The 17,498-nt window shown below is 39.5% G+C and overlaps 1 protein-coding gene across 5 annotated transcripts in view; it reads right to left on the reverse strand.

Annotated features, from left to right (window-relative positions):
* Window positions 1-17,498, reverse strand: part of SCN8A (sodium voltage-gated channel alpha subunit 8) — a 236,825-nt gene that overhangs the window by 153,735 nt on the left and 65,592 nt on the right. For all 5 annotated transcript variants that reach the window (XM_055294788.2, XM_055294786.2, XM_055294789.2 and 2 more), the window contains exon 2: window positions 4,990-5,319. In XM_055294788.2, coding sequence (XP_055150763.1) covers window positions 4,990-5,265 — 276 coding nt within the window. In that variant the 5' untranslated portion in view covers window positions 5,266-5,319. The remainder of the gene's footprint in view (window positions 1-4,989; window positions 5,320-17,498) is intronic.

Below are 17,498 nucleotides of genomic sequence, written 5' to 3' on the forward strand. Positions count from 1 at the left end.
CCGAGTAGCTGGGACTACAGGCATGCACCACCACACCTGGCTAATCTTGTGTTTTTAGTAGAGACAGGGTTTCTCCATGTTGGTCAGGCTGGTCTCGAACTCCCGACCTCAGGTGATCCGCCTGACTCAGCCTCCCGAAGTGCTGGGATTACAGGCGTGAGCCACCACACCCGGCCATATATAATTTTTTTAATGCAATAGGAGTGTGCCCTATTTAAAAATACATCGATCAATCTTGTAATTTAAATTTTTGTTTATATGACTTTAACACGGTATACCCATTCAACAAAAAATACACATATATCAATTGTCAGTTCTAAGAAATTGAAAAGGGATAGGAGTCAATTCTTAAGGCCTTGTTTCAGCTTAACCTACAGATTTCCTGGTTGCCTACTTAAGATAGTTATTAGGAGTATATATGGCCATTTTGTATTCAACAAATTATTAAGCATTGGAGAGCATTTTTTTAGTGAAGACAGGCACTTTGTGCAACAGAGAAAAAAGTCCTTAATTTTTCACTCAACAAGAAAAACTTTTAAAAGTGGGAGAAATACAAAACTTAGCCAGATGTGGTGGCGCATGTGTACGATCCTAGCTACTTGGAAGACAGAGATGGAGGTTGCCCAGGAGGTTGAGGCTGCAGTGACCTATGATTGCATCACTGCACTCCAACCTGGAGTTAGACTCTGTCTCCAAAAAAATAATAATAATAAAAAGTAAAAACAAAAAACAAAATTAAGACTTCAATAGGTTTAAGAAAACAACAGGAAAAAACCAAGAACAAAGGCTTTTAATGGAGTTCAAGTTCCATAAAACACATATTTGTTTTTGCTTGCATACACATAAAGAAACTCTGGAAGATACTACTATCAGTGGTTGCCTGTGCAGGCAGATAGGAAATAGGCAGATAAGAGACAGGCGAAAAAAGGAAACTTATTTACCAAGTACCTTTGAATTTTTAACCACTTAAATATATTACCTATTTTAAAAATCGAATTTAAAAATGTAAATGTTCCTTAAACAATTATTTGTAGCAAACAGCTGAAAAACAAGAAAGCCAAAGAAAGGAGGTATTAGAACGAAGTACCAAGAGACAAAGAAAATGTAAAGTAGCACTAAGAAGTCTGAGGCAATTCAAAGAGAGGATGAATCAGATTGTTTGCAGGGACCAGCTGAAAAAGTCAGTGTGAAACCCAACAAGGACCTCAGATACTTATGACAGCCAAACCAGTACCAGCTGGAATAAATAACAGTATCTCAAAAATGTGGTACACAACTTTTAGGGCCCTGTGTCCCTTGGGAGTGTGAAATCCGAGCTAAAACCAGAACTTTACTAATAGAAAACTAGTTCTCTCTTACCCACTCGGAGAAAGGGGGAAGGAAATGAGAAACAAGTTTTTGTGAGGGTCACAAAGACAATCAGTTAGAAAACGAGACCTATGAGGAAACATAAAGGATTCCACTGGTATCATTTAGCAAAGAAAAGACATCCTATTTTGCCAAGAATTATTTAAGGCAGCCCTTGAAGAGCAAATGGAAAGGAATGTCCTCTTAAAGTCATTTCTACCCTTACGACTTTTTGATTTGTGGGTTAATTCCCAGTGTGCTTCCTTGTAGAAGAGATCTTGCTAATTTAGTACAAGGCCTAGTTAGCAAGAAGTGAAGGGGTTAAGATATGCTATTCCGGCATATTGACTAAGTTAAAGACATTTGTAAAACAGCAGGTGCAAAAAGATCACTCTGACCTTCTTGTTGTTTCTTAAGAGCGGAAGATGAAATTCCTGTGTGGCAGACACTCCCTGAACCTGAAGGAAAGGCAACATCCTTATCTTCAAAGGTGAGAAGGTGGGACCAAGAGAATACTGTACTGACCTTGTTAGAATAAGTCTTATCTTTTAAGCCTGCCCACATAATTTAGTTGCTTCTTCACAATTTACTATTTTTTGTCCAATCCAGTATATAAATAACTGACTCTGCTTCTTTAGGTCTTCATTTCTTTCTTTTTTTCTTTTTTGAGACAGACTCTCACTCTGTCACCCAGGCTGGAGTGCAGTAGCACAATCTTGGCTGACTGCAACTTCCACCTCCCGGGTTCAAGCGATTCTCCTGCCTCAGTCTCCTGAGTAGCTGGGATTACAGGCCCGTGCCACCACACCCAGCTAATTTTTGTATTTTCAATAGAGATGGGGTTTCACCATGTTGGTCAGGCTGGTCTCAAACTCTTGACCTTGTGATCCGCCCGCCTCGGCCTCCCAAAGTGCTGGGATTACAGGCGTGAGCCATTGCACCCAGCCCACGGTCTTCATTTCTTCATGAGGGTTCCTGTGCTACATAAAGCAAGTATTATGCTTTTCTCCTGTTAATCTATGTTATGTCAATTTAATTCTCAGACCCAGCTGGGACCCTAGGGGAATGGAGGTGGAGTTTTCCCACCCCTATAGAAGTATCAGCACTGCTGGTAAAAATCTGCAAGTAAACTTGAGCAAGAATATTATTTTTAATCAAGTAAAATATCCTTCATTTAAAAGCACAATGAACATATCTAAAGTGCTAGCAATGTTCTTTCTTGACATGCTGTTAGTTTGTAATCATTATGCTATGCATTTATATTTTATGAGCTTTTCTGTATGGTGGTATATATTTTTTCAAGATTACCAAAATATTACTAAAGTTATCCTTTCCAGGAACAATTTACCCTTGTGATGAAGCCGAAGGCTGAAGTCAGAATTTCTACCATGAAGAATCAGTCTTCCAATGGAGCACCATCAAGAACAATTTGGCCTATCCAATGAATGACACCCATCAGGTCCAGAGACCCACTCTCTTTGGTAAATCCCCACTCTCAAGCCAGGCCACTGAAATCTGAGGCATTGGGAATGGAAAGAGGCTGTCTATAGCGCAGGAAGCAGGGAAAAAGAGTATGCAAAGGAAAATTGGGCTCTAACAACGATTAGCTCTACATATTTTTTCATATCTCCTGTCAGGTTTAAGAAAATGGGAAATTAGAAATGAGATCATGTCCTTTGCAGGGACATGGATGGAGTTGGAAGCCATTATCCTCAGCAAACTAACACAGGAACAGAAAACCAAACACCACATGTTCTCACTTATAAGTGGGAGCCGAACCATGAGAACACATGGACACATGGGAGGGATCAACACACATCGGGGCCTGTCAGAGGTAGGGAATGCGGGGAGGGAAAGCATCAGGAAGAATAGTTAATGGACGCCGGGCTTAATACCTAGGTGATGGGATGATCTGTGCAGCAAATCACCATGGCCCACGTTTACCTATGTAACAAACCTGCACATCCTGCACATGTACCCCTGAACTTAAAATACAAGTTAAAGGAAAAAAAAAAAGAAAAACTACAAAACAAAAAGAAAAGAAAATGAGAAATTAATTTGCATTTGAGTTGGAAAAATAGTTTAGGTCCAGAGAGATGAAGTGTCTTGCTGAAAGTCACAAACTAGTTTTGAGAAGGTTTTTTTCTTCATTTATTTCCCCACAAATTATCTGTGGTAGCTTGGACAATACATTTACTAAAAAATAAAAATGTAAATAATAAGGCCAAGCACGATGGCTCACACCTGTAATCCCAGCATTTTGGAAGGCTGAGGCGGGTGAATCACTTGAGGTCAGGAGTTTGAGACCAGCTTGGCCAACATGGTGAAACCCCATCTCTACTAAAAATACAAAAATTAGCCGAGTGTGGTGGTGCATGCACCTGTAGTCCCAGCTACTCAGGAGGCCGAGGCAGCAGAATCGCTTGAACCCAGGAGGCAGAGGTTGCAGTGAGCTGAGATCGCACCACTGCACTCCTGTCAGGGCAACAGTGCGAGACTCTGTCTCAAAAAAAAAAAAAAAACAACAAAGTAAATAATAAACATGGTAAATTATGGTAGAATCAGGATTTCTTACTTCCAATCTACTGTTCTTTACATCATATCATTTTGTTCATTAAACTTTCTAGATTTACCAGTGAAAGAATAGACTAATGGTTCCACTTTTTTCTATTACGTAGCTGCTCTGAGCCTGTAGTCCCAGCTACGCAGGAGGCTGAGGCAGGAGAATTGCTTGAAACCAGGAGGCGGAGGTTGCAGTGAGCTGAGATTGTGCCACTGCACTCCAGCCTGGGCGACAGAGCAAGACTCCATCTCAAAAAAAAAAAAAAAATCTGCCAAACGAGGGGTTCCCTAAAACGGTGTCTGATGCCAGTCCTCAAGATTCAATTATTTAGCTGGTGGATCACCCAGGAGGCTTTGTTTCTCTACTTGTTGCCTTGTTTCAGAAGATAATCATAAGAAAGTAGCTCAAGATTTAGTCAAATATTTGTTCAGGAAGTTTGAGACTCTTGGCCAAATGAAGACTGGTGGTTCTTTCACCTGAGCTCCCTACCTGCAGGAATAACAGAATATTGACTCTACTGCAAGAATCAGTGCTGGAAGAATCAATCCAGACAACTGTGTAACAGGGCCAATGACCTGGGTCTATCCTCATTGGCTGTTTGCTTTACTCAGTTTTATTCCTGTCCCCAGCAGCTATGCTCTAATGTCACAAAGGGGGCTACAGAAGAGAGCAAACACACCATCTCCACCACACTACTCTACTGGTGTCACAATAGTAACATCATCTTTATATTAAAGATAGAATTTTGGATGTGTGTTTGAGAGAGGGAGGCTGTACTATCTTTTACTATCCCATCTTTTAAAGATTGTTTTAAATAGTCCCATTTCATTTACATCCCCTTTTTCTGATCTGGCCTGGAGCCAAAATCAGAAGTCTTATTAATAGAGTTGACAAGTGCCAAGACCACAAATGACCCTTAGTAGCAATTAAAATGAAAAAGAATCCCCATAAGCCAGAACTGAAACAAAAGGTTAACTACTTATCCAAACTTTGGCAAAGAGACACAGTTCTTTCTCCCCCATCTCCCTAAGCCTGTTAGGAAACGGGTATCTGCAGCTGCTCCTCCTCCTCCAACTCACTTTCTGCGTCAAATAGTATGGGTCAAAGTCCTCCAGGGGAACTGCAACCAGGCCTTGGGGGATGTCCCCGTAGATGAAAGGCAAACTCTTCCCTGCTTCCAGGTCGCTGTTTGGCTTGGGCTTGCTGTCCTCATCGTCCTCCCGATGACTGCCATCCGCCTTTGGTGGTTTCTTGAGCTTGCTCTCGGCAATGCGCCTCTCAATGTTTGCCAGCGACTCAGGGGTGAAAGGCTTGAAACTATCAGGGCCTGGTGGTGCAAGCAGCCGCGCTGCCATCTTCTCATCCTGCAGCAGCTTCGTTAGTTATGCTGCGTCCAGGACAGGTCAGCTCTGGAAGAACAGCAACACAGACAGCATTAATCAATCACTGCTCTAAAAAGAGGCCAGACTAAACCATCTCACTCTCAACCTTAATTCACAACCTTTGCATAAAAACACATAGTTTCTTCCATGACATGCTTATTTTTCTTTTCAGGAAATCTGTGGCATGGACTGATCTGCCAAGAGAGATCAAAGATCAGGAGTCTCCTGAATTGCTAGTATTTATTATATTCACTTAGATGCAACTCACTATTAGGAACCACATACAACAAAAAGGATATATTCTATTCCCTCAAGGAACTCCTATTCTAAACAAACAAGGAATATGTAACGTTACCCAGGGGCATATATTAGCTGTGAAGTCCTTATAGTTCAAGTCACCTTCCTTTCCTAAAGCTCCCCTCCCCAAAGAAAAACTCTTCCTTTCAAGGGCAAGATGAGGATAAATTGTCATTCTTCTCCAATTTCAGTTTCTGAAAACAAAACAAACCCTTCAAACTTTGGAGACACAAAATATAGATGAAATCGCTTCCATCTGCTTTAGTTCTTCCATTTCAAGTTATTTTTCAATCATCAAGTTGTGTAAAATCCATTCAGCATAAAAGTCCAAAAGTATCTTCTTCAACGATCAAGCTCAGAGGGCAGATACTGTTCTACGTGCCGCCAGCTTAGCAACTAGAAAAAGCAAATGGGAGTGGAATCCTAGAGAACTTCCTCTGATGCAACAGCACTGCAGCACTACAGGCTGAGCAGCAGCAGAAGGGGCTGCGTGTGACTCCTGACAGGGGCTCAAACCAGGAAGGACGGAGACATGAGAACAGTCGCAAACAAAAATTCCCTTCTAAAAGGAAAACTGAAGTAATGTCTTATGAGAGCCAATGATTTCTAAGCATGGTATTTGAAAAGCCCATTTTCCATTTATGTTTATAAGAGTCCTGTATTATTTAAACACATGCAGTAAAATGGAGGAATCAATGCCTGGTTTCAAAAGCAGCAGTATTCAGTTTCAGGCACAAAATGACCTGAGCAGGTAAGTTTACTGTGAAAGGCTTAGGGCTTTGCTGGCAGTTCATTGGGTGCTCATTGTACTGCTTTTTTCTCTTTAGTTATGTGAACATCATAAGAACAATCCACGAATTTTTTTTTTAAGGCTAAAGATTGTTCTTTCCCCTCTTGCTTAGCCCTCAAGGTCCACTTCAAGCCAACTAAACCTTGAGGCTCCTCAAGAGAACAGTAGCAGAGTTAACTCTAAATAAGTTGGGAATGAGATACCCAAGAGCTCCTTCCACAAATCCACTTGCTGAGATTCCAGATCTCTGGAGCAGTGGTGATTGCTAAGTGTTGCAAGACAGTGTGTAGTGTCTGCATGAGGGCCGGTCAGCTTGCTCACTCACAGCAGGGGGCTAAAGAGGCCATAACCACAAGTTTGCCCCACATAGACCAGTTGGCTTCACGCTGCGCAAAAAACACCACCATACTACAGACAGTGGGGTCAGAGAAATCATTTCCATGTAGGAATTATCTAAGGATTTCAGAGCTGTAAGGGTTTTACAAATTTAGTCCATTTGATTTTAGATGAGGAAAGGTGGGGTCCTAAGACATCAGACAACTTGCCCTGAGTCACAGGGCCAGGATAAAAATCACAACCAAAATGCTCTGGTGCCCCATCTCAGAACTTCTTTCATTATAATAAATATCAGTTATCTATCCTCCTTTCCTATCTCCCACTACTCCCTAACAGGAATAGTTTCGTTTAGTAAGTAAATCATATAGATGTTATGGCATTACTGATCTAAGACTAGTTACAATGCTTTCCCCAACCTAAAATTCCTTTTCCTTCATTCTTCTCCTACCCATCCTTGCATTGCCCCCCAATAAATCCCTGCTCCTCCACAGTCTTCCCACCAACTCAGCCTTGACTAATTATTTCCCTTTCTACACTCCTACAGCACTCCACCATGACCTTAGCTAACATTTATCACATACTATGTTTCAAGCATTATTCCAAGCACCTTGCTTGTATTAACTCGTTCAATCTCCAGAGCAGCATATGAGGCAGATATTATCATCACTGCTTAACAGATAAAGAAACAAAGTCAGAGAAAACTAATGTAGCTTGCCCAAAGTTATACAGCCAGAAGAAGATTTGAAACCCACTACATAAACTTGTTTCGGCACTTAATCATTGCTGAATTGTACCTTTTAGAGAATAAATTCCCAGAGGTCTTAAACTTCTTTTGTGTCCCTTTCACAGTGAATAAGATTATACCTGAAACCCATGAGACCAAATACATGAAGACTCCTTGGCTCCTACATTCACGCTTATTCTCAATCCTAGGTCACTCTCTGTTCCTACGCAGAGGACAAAGAATACTGCAAGCGTAAGTCACTGAAGATGCTGACAAATTCTTGTGATCTAATTGCAGGCACTGGGTTCTTCACAGCAGCCCAGGGCTAAGTTCTCTGTCTTTGCTTTCAGATCCTGTTTCTTCCTGTCTTCTCCAAGACTGTGTCCTCTCAATTACCCCTGCTCTCCATCCCATCTTCAATTGTACCTTTTCCTATATCTTCTCCCTTTACATCTCCACCCCCACTCTCTTTGTTTGGCTTAAGTGACACTATGTTATCCTGGTTGAACTACAGCTGCAGTCTCCTCTTCCTCATCAACTCTTCCTTCTCTAAGGGCTGGCCTTCTGAAATTTCTCTGTTACAGTCTTTTAGGGATCTCATTTATTCAAAATAATTTGTACATTGGTAATTTTCAGATTTCTCTCACTGGCCCTGATTGTTCTCCTGAGTCCCACAGTTGTCTCTAGGGGTCTGCTATGACTTTCAAACTAAAGCATTTAAAAACTACTCATCTTACTCCAAAACTGATTCCTCTTCCTGGCTTTCTTATTTCTGGACCAGCCATCCAGCATGGAATCTCAGTCACCTCTGCCAAGTTCCCTTTTGCTATCCATAGCCAACCAGTCACCAGCCTTTCCAATTGCTCTTCCTTCAGAGCTTCCATTTTCAATAGTATTGCCCTAATTCAGGTCCTACTGCAATAGTCTCCCCACCAGTGGACCGGCCCTCAGTCCACCAGGCATATTTCCAAGGATCCATTTCCCTGAAAATCTGCTTTCATTAAGTCATTTCCCTCCCTCAAACTTAGCAGAGTTATAGGACAGATTCCAAATTTCTGCCATTTCACTGCCACTCAAGGCATTCTACAACCGTATGCATCATAAACATTCTCTTCTATGGCTTCTCTGCAAGAACACCTGCGCTGGTAACTGTATTCTGAGTTTTAAATTTTTTGAAGGTATAATACAATAAAGTACGCAAACCTTAAGTGCACAGCTTATTTTGTACATATGTATATGCCTGTGTAACCACCACTGAAATCAAGATGTAGAACATTTATTTCCAGCATCCCAGACAGCTCTCATGAGCCATCAATAACCACTCCCAGCAAAAGCTATTCCGACAGTTATCACCATATATTAGTTTTGCTCCTACCTGAACCTCATGTAAGTAGAATATAAACATACTCTTTGGGTTCTGGCTTCTTTCACCCAACACTATTTCTGTGAAATTCATCTTCTTACATGTGTAGCAGTAGTTCATTCTGCATAGTATTCCATGTATGAATGTAGTACAATTTATCCATTCTACCTTGATGGGCATCTAAGTTGTTTATAGTTTTAAGCTATTATGAATAAAAGCTGCTAAGAGCCTTCTTGTAGGTGTCTTTTGGTAGCCATACCTTTATTTCTTTTTGGCATATAGCTAGGAGTGGAATGCTGGGTCAGAGAATGGCAGATATTTAGCTTTAGTAATATTCCTACAAGCAATATAAGAGGGTTCCAGTTGTTCCAAATCCTCATCAACACTTGGAATGACAGTCTTCTGAATTTTACCCACTCTGGTGGGTATAGCAGCATCTCGTATTTTTTTAAGAAGTAATTTATTGGGATGAAATTTACATAACATAAAATTAACCACTTCAAGGTGAACAACTCAGTGGCAGTTAGTACATTCACACTACCACTGTTACCTAGTTCCAAAACATAAGCAGTTTCTCTCCATTCCCAACCTTCAGCCTCCACCCTTTGCCACCAGCTCCTAGTAAATATCAGTCTTCATTCTGTCTCTACTGATTTATCTATTCTACACGTTTCATATAAATGGACTCACACAATATGTGAGCTTTTGTGTCTGACTTCTTTCACTTAGCATAGTGTTCTCAAGGTTCATCCATAATGTAGCATGTATCAGTACTTCATTCCTTTCTATGGTATTTCATGCAGGGTACAGAATTAATGTACAAAAATCAGTAGCATTTCTATACATCCACAACAAACTAGCAGAAAAAGATATCAAGAAAGCAATCCCAATTATAATAGTCACCAAGAAATAATAATAATAAGACCTAGGAATAAATTTAACCAGGAAGGTGAAAGATCTCCCCAGGAAAACTATAAAACACTGATGAAAAATCAAAGATCACGAAAAAAAAGTGGAAAGACATCCCATGTTCATGAACTGGAAGAATTAATATTGTGAAAATAACCATACTACCAAAAGCCATCTATAGGTTCAATACAATCCTTATCAAAATACCAATGAAATTATTCACAGAAATAGAAAAAACAATCCTAAAATTTCTATGGAACCACAAAAGACCTTGAAAAGCCAAAGTAATCCTGAGCAAAAGGAACAAAGCTGGAGTTATCACACTATTGGATTTCAAAATATACTACAAAGATACAGTATCTAAAACAACATGGTATTAGCATAAAAAGACACATAGACCAATGGAAAAGAATAGAGAACACAGAATTAAATCCACATATTAATAGCCAACTGAGTTTTGACAAAGGCACCAAGAACATTCATTGGGGAGGGATAATTTCTTCAATAAATGGTGCTGGGAAAACTGGATAACCATATGCAGAAGAAAAACTGGAACCCTATCTCTCACCACATACAAAAATCAACTCAAAATGAATTAAAGACTTACATATGAGTATGAAACTACTAGAAGAAAACATAGGAGAAACACTTCAGGACATTGGTCTGGGCAAAGATTTTATGGAGAAGACCTCAAAAGCACAGGAAACACAAGCAAAAATAGACAAATGGGATTATATCAAACTAAAAAGCTTCTGCACAGCAAAGGAAACAATCAGCAGAGTGAAGAGACAACCAGTAGAATGGGAGAAAATATTTGTGACAAGGGATTAATATCCAGAATATATAAGGAACTCAAACAACAGCAAAAGACTAAATAATTCAATTAAAACATGGGCAAATGAACTGAACAGGCATCTCTCAAAACAAGACATACAAATGTCCAAAAAGTATACGTAAAAATGCTCATCACTTATCATCACGGAAACGCAAAACAAAACCACCATGAGATACCGTCTCATCCCAGTTAAAATAGCTATTATTACAAAAACAAAGTATAATGAATGCTGACAAGGGTGCAGAGAAAGGGGAACTCTTTTTCTTTTTTTTTATTGTACTTTAAGTTCTAGCCTACATGTGCACAACGTGCAGATTTGTTACATATGTATACATGTGCCAGGTTGGTGTGCTGCACCCATTAACTCAACATTTACATTAGGTATATCTCCTAATGCTATTCCTCCCCCCTCCCCCCACCCCACAACAGGCCCCGGTGTGTGATGTTCCCCTTCCTGTGAGAAAGGGGAACTCTTATACACTGTTGGTGGGAATGTGAATTTGTACAACCATCATGGAAAGCAGTATGGAGGTGCCTCAAAAAAATAAAAATAGATCTACCATATGATCCAACAATCCCATTACTGGGTATATATCTGAAGGAAAGAAAATCAGTACGTCAAAGAGATATCCACACTCCCATGTGTATTGCAGCACCATTCATAATAAATAAGATATGGAATCAACCTAAGCATCCATCAACAAGGAATGGATAACAAAAATGTGGTATATATACATAACGGAATACTATTTAGCCATTAAAAATGAACAAAATTCTGTCACTCGTGGCATGAATAAGATTGGAGGAGATTATGTTAAATGTAATAAGCCAGGGACAGAAAGAGAAATACAGCATTCTCACTCATATGTGGAAGCCTAAAACATTGATCTGATAGAAGTAGAGAGTACAATAGTGGTTACTAGAGTCAGGGAAGGATAGCAGAGAGGCACGGATAGCCAAAAGTTGGTTAATGGATACAGAAGTATAGCTAGCTAGAAGGAATAAGTTCTAGTGTTCTATACTACTAAAGGGTGACTAATTAACAACAACTTACTGTATATTTTTAAATCGCTAGAAAAGTGGATTTTGAATGTTCCTAATACAAAGAAATGATAAATATTTGAGATGGATATGCCAATTACCCTAATCATTACACACATTGTATACATGTATCAAAATATCACACTGTATCACATATTATGTGCCAATTAAAAACAACAATAAAACCAAAAAAACCCCAAAATATATATCCCAAAAATATATATACCACAATTTGTTTACACATTCATCTGTTGGTGGACATTGAATTCTTTCTACCTTTCGACTGCTATGAACAGTGCACACACATGTACTTGTTTTAGTACCTATTTTCAATTCGAGTCTATACCTAGGTGTGGAATTGGTAATTCTACACTTAACTTTTTTGAGGAACTGCCAAACTGTTTTCCTGAACTGTTTTGCATTTTGTCGCTGAACCATTTTGTATCCTCAACAGCAATATAAGAAGGTTACAATTTCTCCATATCCTTGTCAACACTTTATTTTCCCTTTTCTTATCTTTTTTTTTTAATTGCTGCCATCCTAATGGGTATAAAGTGGTACCTCACTGTGGTTTTGATTTGTACTTCCCTAATGATACTGATGCATTTTCTCATGTGTTTGTTGGCTCACTCTTGTCTAAATTTGTATTTGTCTGATGATATTGAGCACTTTCTCATAGGTTGATTGGCCATTTAGACATCCTCCTTTGTGAAGTGCTGATTTAAGTCTTTGCTCACTTTTTCCTATTGGGTTAAACTGCATTTTTCTTACTAGTTTGTAAGAGTTATTTGTATATTCTCCATTGAAGTCATTTGTCAGATATAATATTTCAAATATTTCCTCTCTTTCACCTGTCTTAATGGTGTCATTTGATAAACTGTAGTTAATTTTATTGAAATCCAATCTATCAGTCTTTTCCTTCATGTTAGTACTTTTTTGTTCTAAGAAATCTGCGCCTATTCCAAGGCCATGTAGGTATTCTCCTTTGTTTTACAATCTTTATTATTTTACCTTTCTCATTTAGTTTTGAAAACCATATGAACTGATTTTCATATATGGTGTGAAGTGGAGGACAAGGTTCATTTTTTTCCTATGGTTACATAATTGACCCAGCATCACTTAATAAAATGTCTGGTCACTGTTACTTTCACTGACTCCTAAAAATATTTTCATTTCCTTATTTTAGACCTCCTGACATCTTTCTTTCTTACCTAAGTTCTATTCATCCATTAAAACAAGCTTAAATGTCTTCTGTTTCTGAAGAAGTTATCTTGCACAGTAACAAACTTGTTAGATTTAGAAGGAACTTAGAGACCACCTAGTTCAATTTGCCTCATCCATAAGTTATATAAGAGAGGCTGAATTGTCTAACTGCCAATTAGTGACAGATGCAAAGCTATGACCCACATTTCTTGGCTTCCAATATAATGCTCTTTTCACTAAAACACCCAATCTCTAAGTCAATGACCTTATCTATCATACCACTACTATATCATTGTGCATCTTCCTGCAGTGCTAAAGATGACACAGGCAGCCCAGATGATAAAGGAACAACAGAAGCAACTATTGGCTCCGGCAGTTCTAAAAGAGATTGAACTAGACTCAAAGATACGGACAAACAAATGGGTAGGGCTCTCTTCTTTTGGTTGTCCAGGAGGATTAAGACCTTAAAATGCAACCAGCCACAGTGACTCGCCTGTAATCCTAGTGCTTTGGGAGGCTTAGATGGGAAGATCGCTTGAGGCCAGAAGTTTGATGCCAGCCTGGGCAACATAGGAAGACACTATCTCTACAAAAAGTAAAACAATTTATCTGGGTCCCTCTGGTGGTCCCAGCTGCTGGGGAGGCTGAGATGGGAGGATCACTTGAGCCCAGGAGTTAGAAGCTATAGTGAACCATGATGGTGCCACTGCACTACAGCCTGGGTGACACAACTCTTGTGTCTAAACCTGTCTCTAAAAAAGAAAAAAAAAGACCTTAAAATGCCAACTGTGGCCTGAAAACAAACAAAGAATCCAAATTAAGGGACACAGCGTGAAAGAGGAAAAGAAAACCAGTATTGAAATGCGGTTATAACAGGAATGAAAGGAAGAGAAGTCATCTAGGAGGGGCTGTTAAAGCAAACACTCCAGGGCCAGGTGCGGTAGCTCATGCCTTACAAAGTGGTGTAATCCCAGCACTTTGGGAGGCTGAGCCAGGCAGATCACTTGAGGCCAGGAGTTCGAAACCAGCCTGGCCAACACAGCAAAAACCCATCTGTACTAAATATACAAAAATTAGCCGGGCATGGTGTACATGCCTGTAATCCAAACTACTTGGGTAGCTAAAGCACCAGAATCGCTTGAACCCGGGAGGTAGAGGTTGCAGTGAGCTGAGATCATGCTACTGCACTCCAGCCCGGGTGACAGAGTGAGTCTCTGTCTCAATAAATAAATAAATAAAGCAAGCACTTTATGCTAGAACACACAAAAAAATATGTTGGGAGGAAGATCAAATAAAAGGTAGCAAGTAGCATTAAGGTCTTGTCTCAGGCTGGGTGCAGTGGCTCACACTTGCAATCTCAGCACTTCGGGAGGCCAAAGCAGGAAGACTGTTTCAGGCCAGGAGTTCGAGACCAGCCTGGTCAACTATAGTGAGACCCCATATCTACAAAAGATTTAAGGGGAAAATTAAAAAGATCTTGTCTCATACTTGAAAAAAAACAAACTTGGAGGACTCACATTTCCTGATATCAAAACTTACTGCAAATCTATAGTAATCAAAACAATGTGGTACTGGCATAAAGACAGACATATAGACTAATGGAATAGATTAAAGAGCCCAGAAATAAACCCTCACATATATGGTCAAATGATTTTTAACAAGGGTACCAAGACCATTCGATGGGGAAAACAATCTTTTTAACAAATGTTGCTGGCAAAACTGGATATTCACTTGCAAGAGAACGAAGTTGGATCCTTACCTTATACCATACACAAAAATTAACTCAAAATGGATCAAAGACCTAAATGTCAGAGCTAAAACTATAAAACTCTTAGAAGAAAATATAGAGGAAAAGATTCATAACATTGGATCTGTCAGTGATTTCTTAGATATGACACCAAAAGCATAGGCAATAAAAGAAAAAATAGATAAATGGAACTTTATCAAAATGAAAAACTTTTGTTGCTCAAAGGATACTATCAAGAGAGTGAAAGGGCAACTCAGAGAATGAGAGAAAATATTTGCAAATTATATCTGTGATAGAATTAATACCCAGAATATACAAAGAACTCCTAAAACTCAACAACAACAAAACCCAATTAAAAATAGACAAAAGACTTGAATAGACTCTTCTCCAAAACAGATATAAAGATGACCAATAAGCACATGAAAAGATGTTCAGCATCATTAATCATTAGGTAATGTGAGTCAAAATCATAATTAGGTACCACTTCATACCCATTAGGATGGCTAATATTAAAACACAAACAAAATTTCTTACCTAAAAACACATACACACAGAAAATAACAAGTATGGGTGAGGATGTTGAGAAATTCAAACTCTAGTGCACTGCTGGTGGTAAAGGAAAATGGTGCAGCTGCTATGGAAAACATTACTGCAGTTCCTCAAAAAAATTAAGCATAGGATTACCATAATATCCAGCAATTCCAAAAGAACTGAAAGCAGGAACTCAAAAAGATATTTGTACACACACGTTCTTAGCAGCATTAGTCACAACTGCCAAAAGGTGGAAACAACCCAAATGTCTATGAATGGATAAACAAATGGATGAATGAATAAACAAAATGTGAAATATACATATAATGAAATATTTATGTAGCTTAAAAGGGCAAGAAATCCTGACACATGCTACAACATGGAGGAATCTTGAAAAAATGCTAGGTGAAATAAACAAGATACAAAAGGACAAATATTGTATGATTCCACTTATATGAGGTACCAAAAATAGTCAAACGCATAAAGACAGAAAGCAGAATAGGGGTAATCAGGGGCTGTGTGGGAATGAGAAGTTACTATGTAGTTGGTACAGACTTTCAGTTTGGGATGATCAAAAAGTTTATAAATGATCTCGGCTCACTGCAACCTCCGCCTCCAGGGTTCAAGCAATTCTCCTGTCTCAGCCTCCAGAGTAGCTGGGACTACAGGTGCCTGCCACCATGCCCAGCTAATTTTTGTATTTTTAGTAGAGACTCGGTTTCACCTTGTTGGTCAGGCTGGTCTCAAACTCCTGACCTCAGATGATCCACTCACTTCGGCCTCCCAAAGTGCTGGGATTACAGGTGTGAGCCACCTCACTTGGCCCAGTTTATATATTTAAAAATGGTTACGATGGTAAATGTTACAGATATTTTACTACAATTTTTTTTAAAAGAGAGAAAAAAATTTACTATGCCCCCCACCATAGGCCATAAATGATACTCTGATGAATAATAGCTCACTCCTGCCTTCAAAGGACCTTATAGTCTTCTGAGGTAGCAGACAAGTAAACAGGCAAAGTACAGTATGCTAAATCTTCCAATAAAGTAAAACAGGCTTTTAGAGAATATACAAGCAAGACATCTAACCAAGTTTGGGGAGATCAAGGAAAGCTTCCTGGAGAAAGTAACATCTTAGCTAAAGCCCACAGATGGGCTGGTAGGGTGGGTTATGGGAAGAAAATGGGTAGAGCTTTGCAGGAAGAAGAAATAGCATATTTAAGAGACTACGGACAAGAGAGATCAAGCCACTTGGGTACTGCAAGCAGTTCAGTATAAGTGGATTTCAGAAAATCAGCTAACAGGTAAGCAGGTACCACATCAGGAACGCAAAGCCCTACTCTCATGGGAAGGAGTTTTGCTTTTATTCTGAAGGCAATAAGGAGATAGTGAAAGCTTTAAAGTAGAAAATGATTTGATCAAAGTTCCATTTTAGGAAGGTTATTCTAGCTATAGTGTATAGAATGAGACGAGGGAGGAATAAGATCAGAGTGAGAAAGACCAGGAAGAAGACTGTTGTAGCAATTCCACTGAGAGATGACAGCCTAAGCCAGGTAGCAGCAGCAGGGATGATGTACTGGACAGTTCTGTTGACTAACTAAAAGAGGAAGGTAAGATATAAGAAAAATCAAGGAAGACACCCAAATCATGAGCAAAGGGATGAAAGGTAGTGAAATTCACTGAGACAAGGAATAAGATGTGATGCAGAGCGCTCAGGTTAAGATGATGACCACTTTTGAACATGCTGAGTCTGAGGTGCTTTGGTACCTCCAAATGGAGGCATCATATAGGCAGCAGGATACGTGCTTCTGAAGCTCAAAGGAATGATTTTTTTCTCATCCATATTTGCTATTTATTTAGTCTTCCTGTTCGGAACAAAAAGTCAAGAATTCACAGATACCACCAGCTAAGCACCTGTTTCAAGTGAAACATCAGCTTCAGCTTAAAAAATAGTTTCTTTATAATTAATTAAGTAGTAGCAGAAGACCCATGTCGGCTGCTTCTTTCTTCTCTGGAGAAGTTGGCAGGATAACTGCAATCCTAGGAGCTCTCAGTGTTGAATCTGGGAGGTGGAACAAAAAGTAGCCTCTTCCAAATCATAGAGGTAATGCGTAGAGAAGAGATATTCACTGATATGGTTCAGCTGTGTCCCCACCCCATGTTGTGGGAATGACCAGGTGGGAGATAACTTGAATCATGGGGGCGGTTTCCCCCATACTGTTCTCATAGTAGTGAATAAGTCTCCTGAGATCTGATGGTTTTATCAGGGGTTTCTGCTTTTGCATCCTTTCATTTTCTCTTGCTGCTGCCATGTAAGAAGTGCCAGCCAGGCGCAGTGGCTCACGCCTGTAATCCCAGCACTCTGGGAGGCTGAGGTGGGTGGATCACGAGGTCAGGAGTTCAAGACCAGCCTGGCCAACATAGTGAAACC

Source organism: Symphalangus syndactylus, chromosome 10, assembly GCF_028878055.3.
Source record: "Symphalangus syndactylus isolate Jambi chromosome 10, NHGRI_mSymSyn1-v2.1_pri, whole genome shotgun sequence".
NCBI lineage: Eukaryota > Metazoa > Chordata > Mammalia > Primates > Hylobatidae > Symphalangus > Symphalangus syndactylus.